The sequence below is a fragment of the Cnephaeus nilssonii genome (assembly GCF_951640355.1).
Source record: "Cnephaeus nilssonii genome assembly, chromosome: X".
Lineage (NCBI taxonomy): Eukaryota > Metazoa > Chordata > Mammalia > Chiroptera > Vespertilionidae > Cnephaeus > Cnephaeus nilssonii.
Genome location: NC_137071.1, coordinates 124,210,160 through 124,222,265, shown reverse-complemented (window position 1 = coordinate 124,222,265; position 12,106 = coordinate 124,210,160). Strand labels below are relative to the sequence as shown.

At 40.4% G+C, this 12,106-nt stretch overlaps 1 protein-coding gene across 6 annotated transcripts in view; it reads right to left on the bottom strand.

Moving 5' to 3' along the window:
- PHF8 (PHD finger protein 8) overlaps nucleotides 1-12,106 on the bottom strand; it is an 80,504-nt gene that overhangs the window by 41,850 nt on the left and 26,548 nt on the right. For all 6 annotated transcript variants that reach the window (XM_079765011.1, XM_079765010.1, XM_079765012.1 and 3 more), the window contains 6 exons: nucleotides 10,562-10,647; nucleotides 10,093-10,201; nucleotides 7,136-7,296; nucleotides 6,384-6,525; nucleotides 4,532-4,718; nucleotides 1,386-1,548 (listed from right to left, as the gene is read on the bottom strand). In XM_079765011.1, the coding sequence (XP_079621137.1) occupies nucleotides 1,386-1,548; nucleotides 4,532-4,718; nucleotides 6,384-6,525; nucleotides 7,136-7,296; nucleotides 10,093-10,201; nucleotides 10,562-10,647 (848 nt within the window). The remainder of the gene's footprint in view (nucleotides 1-1,385; nucleotides 1,549-4,531; nucleotides 4,719-6,383; nucleotides 6,526-7,135; nucleotides 7,297-10,092; nucleotides 10,202-10,561; nucleotides 10,648-12,106) is intronic.

Here is a 12,106-nt window from a genome sequence, read left to right as displayed (position 1 = left end):
AAAAAAGATCACACACCATGATCCAGTGGGATGCAAGGTTGGTATAATATCCACAAATCAATAAACATGATACAGCTCTGCCAGCGTGGCTCAGTGGTTGAGCGTTGACCTATGAACCAGGAGGTCACAGTTTGATTCCTGGTCAGGGCACATGCCCGGGTTGCAGGCTCGATCCCCAGTAGGGGGCATGCTGATCAATGACTCTCTCTCACCATTGATGTTTCTATCTCTCACTCTCCCTTCCTCTCTGAAATCAATCAATATATATATAAAAGAAAACAGGGAAAGTCTGGAATTGATTATCTAAGCTCTTGTCTCAAGACTGGAAAAGGGAAAGCAAAATAAACCCAAAGCAAGCAGAAGGAAGAAAAACAACGATAAAAGCAGAAATCAGTGAAAATGAAAACAGAAAGACAACAGAGAAAAATCAATGAAATGAGTGTTTTTTAAAGTTCAATAAAAATGATAAACCTCGGGGGGAAAAAAAAGATAAACCTCCATCAATATTCACACAGAAGAGAAGGCACAAATAACTAATATCAGGAATGAAACAGGATTTCACTAGAGAATTGGAAGACATCAAACGGATAATAAGAAAATACTATGAACAACTCTACGCACACAAATCTCACAACTTAGAAAAAATGGACCAATTCTCCTTAGAAGTACAAACTATCACAACTCACCCATTATGAAATAATTTGAATGCCCTAATAAAGTTTAAGAAAATTGAATGCTAATTAAAAACTTCCCCCCAAAAGAAATCCCTAGGTCCATGAAATTGGACTTGAGAATTCTACCAAACGTTTTGAGAAAATTCAACACTAACTCTGAAATTAAGAAATCAAGAAAATCTAAATAAATGGAGAGACTTACTGTGTTAATGGGAGACTCAACATAGTAAAGATGTCAACTTTCCCCAAACTGAGACAACTGGGAGGACTTTTTCAAAATACACACACTCAGATCCCACTCAAGACCTACAAATTCATAATTCTAGGGGTGAAGCTTAGGCATGTATTGTTTTAGAGAAAGGCCCACCCTCCCCCCATGTCTCTGATTTATAGCCTGCAATGCCAGCCTCCCAGTCACCATCACTAGAGTCATAGGGCTGAGAGTTCTGCTCTCTATCACCAAGTAGCCCAGTGCAAAGAAGTCTATTAACCTCCTCCTGGGCCTCCCCACCATTAGCCTTCCCAAGTGGCTATACTGCTCACTGGCCACCATGTGAATTTTCTTGATGTCCAGTTCTGAGCCTTCAGCTGATAGGAAAGGGATATCCCACATAATCACATCAACACATTATAGGAAGGGGCTGGCTCTGATGCCCCAAGCTTTCCTCTTCCTGCCCTCCTCAAATGCTCCCAGAGGGGCCCAGGAAAGACCTGTGGGAATGAAAAGTGTCTGTCCTTGCTTCACAGAACACTTGTAGCACTTGTCCACCTGGTCCCCAAAGAACATCTCATCCTGGTTGGAGGAGCTGCTCCAGCACTCAAAGAGAGTCAGGTTGGCATTTGTTGGGCGGATCAAGTAGAAGATCTTCTCACCCTGAAACAAAAAGAGGGTGAAATGCCAAAAACATCAAGGGTTTCCAGAAAAGTCCTCAAGGGGGTCTCCAAAAGGATATTCTCTCTCCCATGCTCTAAGACCACGTAGTATGCCAGAATTCTTTTCCAAACCCATCCAAAGATCATTTTATTGGAATTTGGAAAACTTCAAAAGGTGCTTTTTCACTTTTAAGCTTCTATGATATTGACAAAAATCATTTAAAAAGAGTATTTCAAACAAAATTGTTCAACTTAGCACAAATGTACACCAAAGGCTCCTATTTTTCATGCAATACCAAATGAAAAATGGCCTCTACGGATAAAAAGATCAATACTACTAACCCTAGGAGAATTTAAGGCCACATTACCAATGAGAAGAAATTGAATTTGCCTTTAAATGCCATTTACAGAGAGTATTCCTTCTCAAACCTACAATCAAAGCTAATAAAAGTTTAAAAGTTCAGTAATCGCCTAAGGACTTCTGAAAGATTTTATGTTAGGTGATTATCTGCTAAAAGAACATTTTATTTCCTAATTATATTTTGCCTGGATAATCACCAGATAGATAATTTGGCAGAAAAGACACAAAAACCCACTAGCACAAAAATATCCCAACCCACAGCTTTATTACTTTAACCAATATTTCATTATAAATTTCAATGAAGAAAAGCAACAGAAGAAATTATCTTTAAAAATTATCTATTGTACAATTAGATAAATTTGAATCAGATCTGTAGATTAAATAATAGTATTATATCAGTATTAATTTCCTGATTTTGATAACTATAATATAATGCCCTTGTGTTTAAGAAATACACACTGAATTATTATGAGATAAAGGGACAACATGTCTGCAACTACTCTCAAATGTTTCAGAAAAAATCTATATATAAAATCATTTTATTATGTTTGCTTTAGAGAAAGAAAGATGGTAACCTTTGGAGAATCTGAATAAAGGACACAGAAATTCTTCCTGTTATTTTTGTATTTTTCCAATAAAAATTTATTTAAAAATAAAAATGTCTGCCTGGTTGGCGTGGCTCAGTGGTTGAGCATCAACCTATGAACCAGAAGGTTGCAATTCGATTCCCAGTCAGGGCACACGTCCAGGATGCGGGCTTGATCCCCAATGGGGGGGACGTGCAGGAGGCAGCAGATCAATGATACTCTCATCATTGATGTTTTCTATCTCTCTCTCCCTCTCCCTTCTCTGAAATCAATAAAAAATATTAAAAAATAAAATAAGTAAAAATAAAAAAGTTAAATGTAACATTTGCATAATAGCTCTTCATTTAAATGCTCCAGCCAACAGGAGGGGGCTGGAAGGGGTTAATGGGGGTGGGGAGAGAGGACCTATGTAATACTTTCAACAATAAAGATCAAAAGAAAAAAAATGCTCCAGCCCCGGCTGGTTTGGCTCAGTGGATAGAGCATCGGCCTGCGAACTCAAAGGTCCCAGGTTCGATTCCGGTCGGGGGCATGTACCTTGGTTGCGGGCACATCCCCAGTAGGGGGTGTGCAGGAGGCAGCTGATCCATGTTTCTCTCTCATCGATGTTTCCAACTCTCTATCCCTCTCCCTTCCTCTCTGTAAGAAATCAATAAAATATATTTTTTTAAAAAATGCTCCAGCCCGGCTGGTGTGGCTCTGTGGTTGAGCATTGACCCATGAACCAGGCGGTCAGGATTCGATTCCTGGTCAGGACACATGCCCGGATTGTGGGCTTGATCCCCCATGGGTGAGAGAAGGCAGCCAATCTATGATTCTCTCTCATCATTGATGTTTCTATCTCTCTCTGTCTCTCCCTTCCTCTCTAAAATAAATAAAAATATTTTTAAAATAAATAAATAAATGCTCTAATTTCTTCATGAGAAAACAATGGAAACAATTAGTTCAGCGTTGGTGATCAGTTGGACAAGAGCCATGTCCATTTTCTGCTCTATCCTTGACATTTCTGAAAAGAAAACTAAATAGTGTGAACAATGGTGGAAAACAATCAAAATTCTTTAAATGTGTTTTCTAGACCTCAAAAATCCTTTGTAGTCATTAACAATTGATATGCTAATTATAACAACTAAAAGGAAAATTATCTATAGGAAGGCTGACATTAAAAGAAAACTCATATATGCTCTGTCCTGATGGTGGTGGAAGTTATACAACTACTAGAGGTCCCGTGCACGAATTCATGCACAGGTGGGGTCCCTCTGCCTGGCCAGCAATCAGAGCTGATCGGGGCCAGCCCAGTCCGGAGGGAGGGACCGCGGGAGGTTGGCTGACTGGGGGGAGGGATCGCAGGAGGTTAGCTGTGGGAGCGTACTGACCACCAGGGGGCAGCTCCTGCATTGAGCATCTGCCCCTGGTGGTCAGTGTGTGTCATAGCGACTGGTCGACCAGTTGTTTGGTCGACCGGTTGTAATGGTTGCTTAGGCTTTTATATAGATAGATAGATATAGATATAGATATACAAAAGCATCAAAACTCATCAAACCATACACTTAAAACATTCATTTTATGGTATAGTAGAGGCCTGATGCACGAAATTCGTGCAAGGAACTCGGCCCTCACAGCCCCTTGCAGCCCCAGCCAGCCCTCACAGCCCCAGCTTTGTCTGGATGGTCATTCTGCTGTTCAGTCTAATTAGCATATTAGCTCTTATATGCTAAAGTATGCCTCAATAAAGTTCGGGGGAAGGGAAGTTCTCAAGTTACCAGGAATTTCAGCAGTAAATATGGACATTTGCACACAGTGGTAGTGTATATTGGTTCAATTAAGAAGATAGTAGTTGGAGAAAATTTTAGGCATCTGCTGTTACTGAAAAACATGTTAAGCACCAACTGTGAAGTAGAGACAGTTTACATGGCATACTCACTAAATACCCAATCGTGGGAGGCAGGAAGGCCGCAGCAGCCTGTTTTGTGCTGCCACCTGAAAAAAACAGAGTGGTCCAAGGCCTGGCTGCCTCCAGAAGCCATACACACTCCTACCTTGAGCACATGGTACCAGACTGAGGTGCCGCCAAAGTCAATGTGGAAGTCTGTATAGCTATCCCGCACGCTCATAAGGCAGTACTTCTGCACATTGGGTCTCTCAAAGATACACTCCTCGGGCCACAAGTTCTCCACCCATGAGAGCTTCCGAACAATCTTGGGTGTCTCCACAAGGTTAGAAAGCCTAGCAAGGAAGGGATGGAGAACAGATGTCAGCTGATTAGGAATTGAGGTTGAAGTCTGAATAAAATGCCCTCCGTTTCAGTGAGAGTCCATAAAGACAAAGTTGTTCTCTCCACAGAATTCCCAAGGGTACATAGAATACTTATTTCTATAAATCTGGTCAGCATCCTCATTCCACTCAGCTCTAGAAGTCCCAAGTCCCAGCTCCACAGCCTTCCTCAGTCAAAGGCGATCATGTCTTCTACTAAATGTTCATACCCCGCTCCAACCCCATTTGACACTTGGTTTATAACAGTTAATTGTATTGTCCCCATCTCATAGTGTCTTCTTTATGAGGAACCTTTAGAGAAACCTCTCTGGGCTCAGTTCCAGGTAAAGAAGTGTTTCTCTCAAACATATGGTTGTTTTATACTATGTGAAAACCACAAAGTCTGTACTATTGCATTCCCTTCTTTATTCTGACCCTCAAGAAATTCAGTGAAAATTCTAAAGTCCTTCTCCATCAACTATCCAGACATTCATACATGCATTTTGTGGGCAGATGACCCACCAGATGTATCTTATCTCCCCTCTTTTGTTTTCCTTTTATTCCAATTTTCTCTTTTTCCCCCTCTTGGCATCTCTGTAAGCTGCTTGAAATAGTCTTTCAAAATTAAGTGAGGTATAAACAATCAGTTTTTTTAAACACCTTCAGGTTAACTTTGCATGTTAAAACCAATAGCAAGGGTTTCAATATTGTACTATAGTTATTATAAGATGTTGCTATTGAGGAAAACTGGATGAAAGATTCATGGGACCCCCCTGTACATTTTTTTGCAACTGCCTGTGAATCTATAATTATGTCAAAATTAAAGGTTAAAGAAGTAAACAATCAGACAGTACTCTTCCTAAGTGCAAAAGGATGTGTTATGATTTTTGGGATCTCCCATGGTTTTGAGCACAGAGAAGACTACATATATCTATTGAGTATATAAGTCCAGACAGAATCATTTAAAGGTCATAAGCTGCCGAAACCGGTTTGGCTCAATGGATAGAGCGTCGGTCTGTGGACTGAAGGGTCCCAGGTTCGATTCCGGTCAAGGGCATGTACATTGGCTGCGGGCACATCCCTGGTAGGGGGTGTGCAGGAGGCAGCTGGTCGATGATTCTCTCTCATCGATGTTTCTAGCTCTCTATCCCTCTCCCTTCCTCTCTGTAAAAAATCAATAAAATATATTTAAAAAAAATAAAATAAAATAAAATAAAATAAAATAAAGGTCATAAGCTTTTTTCCTTCTTTTTTAAATCTAAGGAACCTTATCCTTAGAGAAATTATTTGGGGGTAATTTTAGTAAATCTATTTCTAGGGACAGAGGACCTATCCTGGGAGTTAAACAAATGACCATGCCACATTCTAAATATCAGAAGGTCTAAGAAAGCTGCCCTGGTCTTGAAGGAGATAAAAATCAATTAAATTAGCTACTATATAATCTATCCAACGCTAGAAACTGTGAAGGAGAAATACGATTTGGTTGTTATGTGAGCATCAACCCTAGAAAAGTATAAAGCAGCTCCCCATCCCAAAGGCAGTAACCACGGAGGAAGGGAAAGGAACACTAACATATACTCAGTATATGATAAGTTCCAGGCATTTGTGAGGCTTTTTACTCACCCCCATCTCTCCTACCTGGTATCAGAGAATTCCAAACTAATGACATTGAGGACTTTCTCCCTCTTCCCACTGTAGTAATATTTCACAAAGTCGCCGAGCTTCATCTTGCAGTCGGCCTGGCGCGCCACATCAATCACATCAATCTCTTTGTCAGAACCTGGAGTAAAGAGATGGGTTCTGTACCAAGTGGTCTCAGAGACCGGGAAAGCACCTCTCATCCCCTTACCAATCCCTAGAATGGCCTGCACTCAAAACCTCTCTCCTCAAACATTGTATTTGTATGTGCATGTCTGAGAGATGAGTGTAGGAATCCCTAGTACTCTACGTGCTGGATCCAGGACTGCTAGGGCAACAGAACTGCCTGACACACAGCCTCTCATAATACAATCCACCTGCCTAGGTCCTGCTTCCTCACTTTTCCTCCTCCTATCCCCCAAAACTCATGCTCAGAAGAAAACTGGCATGTGAGGGCAAAAGTCAAAAGCTTTCTCATTTCAAGCAAGGACAGAGAGACCATTACAATTTCTGGTACTGCCCAGGTTAAAAAATGGGGCTCCGCCTGGGGTTTTGTGATCTGTTAGGAAAAAGGAGGAGGAGGAGGACAGGATTTTGGTTCTAGCTTCGCCAAAGAATGACTCTGAGCAAGCACTTCACCTGAGATTCCCAAGATGGTTAGAAAGGAAATTCAAAAGGTAGATTGAAGGGAGGGGTCACAGGTCTTAATGAGAGTGAACAATATCACAGTTAAGAAGGTCTGTGTTGCTTACCAACATAGTGTTCCACGTCCCTCACAGTGAATGATGGTGAGGGTAGCGTCATCCCCAATCCATCCTTCTTCAAGACTAGGATGGGCACACTGAAGCTATTCTCTTCCAGGAATTCCACGGTCAGCTGACTTCCAGTGGGCTTCAGAATCACTTCATCTGAGCTGTAGGCCATAGGAGAGAAACCCTGAGCCCCAGAGGCCCTGCCACCGAAGGCCTCACTAGATGCTACCGTTCCCTTATGGGGTGGGATCTTGCTGAGGGGATCTAAGATGGGCTGGCAACTAATGGCATAAACTTCATGTGCCAGGGAAGAAAGGACCTATCCAAGGCAAGAGGCCAGGTCACTGGTAGAGGTGGAAAGCTTAACCCAGGATATCCTGTCAATAGGGTGCTCTTCTCTGGAAGTCAAAGGAAGACATCAATCAACAGCCTGCCCACGAAGAAAAGACATAGATGACAAGTTTAGCTAATTTATTCTAACTCAGAGCAGCAGTACCCCATTTAAAATATTGGCAAATAAAGAGAAAAGACTTATGAAAAAAACAAAAATAATTTTTACAATCACTCAACACACATAGTTAACTAGAAAACAGGAGGTTTCTTTAAAAAAAATCATGCTGGAGAAAAGATGGGACTATTTGGTAAGTTGTGTTGAGACAAACATCTGGAAAAATATTATGCTCACTGTCTACCGCACTACTACTATAACTCTAGACAATTCAAAGATTAAATTGGAAAAAATAAATACATGTAGTACAAAAAAAAAACAAACATGAGAGACAAGGCGCAGCACCTACTAAAAATAGTAAAAGAAATTTACATAAAAATTAAAATTTTCTTCAAGGAAAGCTATCATAAATCAGTAAGAAATAAGCAGCAACCCAATAGAAAAAACAGTCAAATAACATAAGCAAGCAGTAACAGAGAAAGGAATAGGATGATTTATAAACATACAAAAATATGTCTTCTTCATAATTAAAGAAATCAAGTGGAAACATTTCATTTTTTATCTTATCAGAAAAGCAAAAAAGCCCTAGCCGATTTCGCTCAGTGGACAGAGTGTCGGCCTGCAGAGTGAAGGGTCCCAGGTTCCATTCCGATCAAGGGCACATGACCAGGTTGCAGGCTCGATCCCCAGTAGGGGGCATGCAGGAGGCAGCCAATCAAAGATTCTCTCTCATCACTGATGTTTCTATCTCTTTCTCCCTCTCCCTTCATCTCTAAAATGAATAAAAATTAAATAAATAAATAAACAAACAAACAAACAAGCAAAAAAAAAAAGGTTGATAGTAAACAGTTCTGGCCAGGATACAGGAAATTAGATACTTTCACACACTGTCTAATGGTTGTCTAGTGGGAGTGTGAAATATAGCCACTTTGCAAAAAATTTGGCAATATTTGTAAAAATTTTTAAAGCACATACTCTTTGACCTAGCAATTTCACTGCTAGGTAATAAATCTATAAATAAAATTATCCACATATGCATATAAAGACATTTACTGCAGTATTTTTTTCTAACAGCAAAATACTAGGATCCATTTAAATGTTCATCAATAGAGGATTGGTTAAATAAATTTATATATCCATACAATGGAACACTAAACATCCATGAAAAATAATAAAGAACATGTGCATGTGTTAATATGGACTGATCTTCAAGATATATAATTTTAGCCCTGACTGGTGTGGCTCAGTTGGTTGGAAAATCGTTCCATGCACCAAAGGTTGTGAGTTTAATTCCTAGTCAGGGCACATAACCAGGTTGCGGGTTTGATCCCCAGTAAGAGTGCGTTCGAGAGGCAACTAATCGATGTCTCTCCCTCTCCCGCTCTCCCTTCCTCTCTCTAAAAATCAATAAAAATGTTTAAAGGTATATAATTTTAGGTTAAAAAAAGCAAGATGCAGAATATAGAGTGTTTCTATTTGTAATTTTTAAAAGAATAATTAATACACACACAAACACATACATTCTTTTTATTTTTATTTTTTTAATCCTCACCTGAGGATTTTTTTCCCCATTGATTTTTAGAGAGAGTGGGAGGGAGGGAGGAGGGGGAGAGAGAAACATCAACGTGAGAGAAACATCAATTGGTTGCCTCCTGCACACACCCTGACCGGATTGGACCTGCAACTGAGATACATGCCCTTGACTGGGAATCAAATCTGAGGCCCTTCGATCCACAGGCCGAAGCTCTAACCACTGAGCAACCAGCCAGGACCACATTCTTATATACGCAAAAACTACTTCTGAAAGAATGCACAAGAAATTGGTTAAATTTCGAGAAGAGATCTGAGGGGCCTGAGGTAGAAAGGAAACTCACTGCCTTTACATAAACAAAACAAAAAATATTAAGTTAAAGAAAAAGTTATAATTCTAAACAACACTTCAGTTATAGGAAAGCTAAAAATGATCAAATGAATTAAAAACTAAGCAAAAGAGAGTACCTTCATTCATTAACTTTTTTAACTCATTATTTTTGTACAATTGATGTAATTTATTTTTAATACGCCCATCTTAATTTTTTTTAAAAGGAAAACTTTCTTTTGATTGCAAAAGACAGATATGATCCTCATATTTTTCTTTATTTTTTAAAAGAGATTCCTTGTCTTTACAATGAGAATTTAAACTTTCGGATCTTTAAGACTCCTAGTTGTCACAATCTGCGGGTGCATGTAAATATCCTCGTCCGACTTGAGCAAAACTGCCTCCTAATCTATCAAAAGTTTCCACAAGTAGACCTTAATGTACTCTGTACATCACATGAAACTCTAGCAATGTTTCTCAGCAACTGACTAAAACAGAAGACCCCTCTCCAGAGGGAACTCACAGAGCCCCGTAGACACCTCCAAGTGGGGGAAGCACCTAATGGGACAGCCAGCGGGAAAGCTGGAAAGGAGAGGGTCCCAGCTTCCCAGAGCCATAGAGGTCACCAGCACTTGGGGTACAGGTACTCACCTGTCAAAGGTCCGACCGCGGAGCTCTCGAATGAATGTAGGGCTTCCAGTTTTCACTGGCTTCCCCTTGTGTGCATCATGCCCTTTTGAAGACACACGGCGTTTTTTCACTGAGCCAGAAAAAGACATGAGACCATGAATCAGAATGGCCTCGGCAGACCCTGCTTCTCTTCCAATCTAATAACCCCTTTGGAGCACCTGGAGTCAACAAGGCCCTCACAGACTCAGGAAAGTTCTTAGTGAGGATAGGTGCTTCTTCTGAGAAATCCCCAGGAAGGGAGGGAGGTGAAGATCTGCACTCTGCCCTCTCCGTGGGGCGGCTGCTGTCCTGCAGGGCCTATATAGTCTCTGCTATTTCCCAAGGGAGATGAATCTGAAGCACCCACACAAAGGCAATCTCCCTTCCAAGCTTCCTTTGCTTTGTCTCTCCTCTGGCCCATGCTCTCTTGGAAATCCCAAGATCTACTTACTAATGGAAGGCCCATGTAAGACCTCACAGTTGGGGCAGTGGTAGAGGTCAATGTCAGCAGCCTTCTCCTCTTCAACACCGACACAACTAGAAAAGACAAAGTCAGCCAAGGTTTATGGAAATTTTATTTTGATAAGGCCTATAACTGTGCTGTCCAGTACACATGATTATTTACATTTAAATTAATACAAATTAAGTAAAATTTTAAAAGCAGTTCCTCCATCACACTAGCTATAATTCAAGTGATCAATAGCCACGTGTGCCCTAGCCAGTTTGGCTCAGTGGGTAGAGCGTTGGCCTGAGGACTGAAGTGTCCCAGGTTCAATTCCGGTCAAGGGCACATGCCCGGATTGTGGGCTCGGATCCCAGGAGGCAGCCGATCAATGATTCTCTCTCATCATTGATGTTTCTACCTCTCTCTCCATCTCCCTCTCTCTCTGAAATCAATCAATTAAAAAATAATTTCTGGTAAAAATAAATAGCCACAAGTGGCTAGAGGTTACCATATTGGGCAGATTATCAAACATTTTCATCAGTGCAAAAAGTTCTAGTGGACTACACTGGCCTAAAACACTTATGACAGAGTTAAAAATGTACAGACAGTAAAACTTCATTAAGACTCAGAATGGCCCTGGCCAGTTTGGCTCAGTTGGCTGGGTGTTGTCCCATGCACCAAAAGGTTGGTGATTTGATTCTGGTCAGGGCTAGATCCCCAATCCCTGTTATGGGGTGTGCAGGAAGCAGCAGATCAATGTTCTGCTCTCACATTAATGTTTCTCTCGCTCCCTCTCCCTTTCTTTCTCGCTAAATATCAATAAAAATATTTTTTTGTTAAAAAAGACTCAGAATGGTCAAAGCAGAAACAGACTCTAGAGCAGTGTTGTCCAATAGAAATATAATGTGAGCCAAATAGGTAATTTTAAACGTTCTAGTAGCCACATGTAAAAGGTAAAAAGAAAGAGGTGAGCCCTAGCCGTTTGGCTCAGTGGATAGAGCATTGGCCTGTGGACTGAAGGGTCCTGGGTTCAATTCTGGTCAAGGGCACATGCCCAGGTTGCAGGCTCGATCCCCAGTAGAGGGCATGCAGAAGGCAACCGATCCATGATTCGCTCTCATCATTGATGTTTCTATCTCTCTCTCCCTCTCCCTTCCTGAAATCAGTAAAAATATTTTTTTTTAAAAGAAACAGGTGAAATTTTAATATTTTATTTAACCAATATATCCAAATTATTATTTCAACATATAATAAAAAATTTAAACTTTATTGAACATTTTACTTTATTAAATGCAAATGACTAAAAGGGTATTTTATTGTCAATGGTGGTTCTGAGTGAAGGATTACAGGTAATCATTTTCCTCTTCCTTATCTGTATTTTCTAATTTTCTACAGTGAACATACGTTACTTACTTCATACTGTAATGTCTAAAAAATATTTAATTTTGAAAATTTGAGTTTGCATGTATATGAGGTAGAAATCTCACAAAATTAAACCCTTCTTCGCCAAAGAAGTCATCAGCAGTCCTCCAAGTAACTCCGGCTAAGATC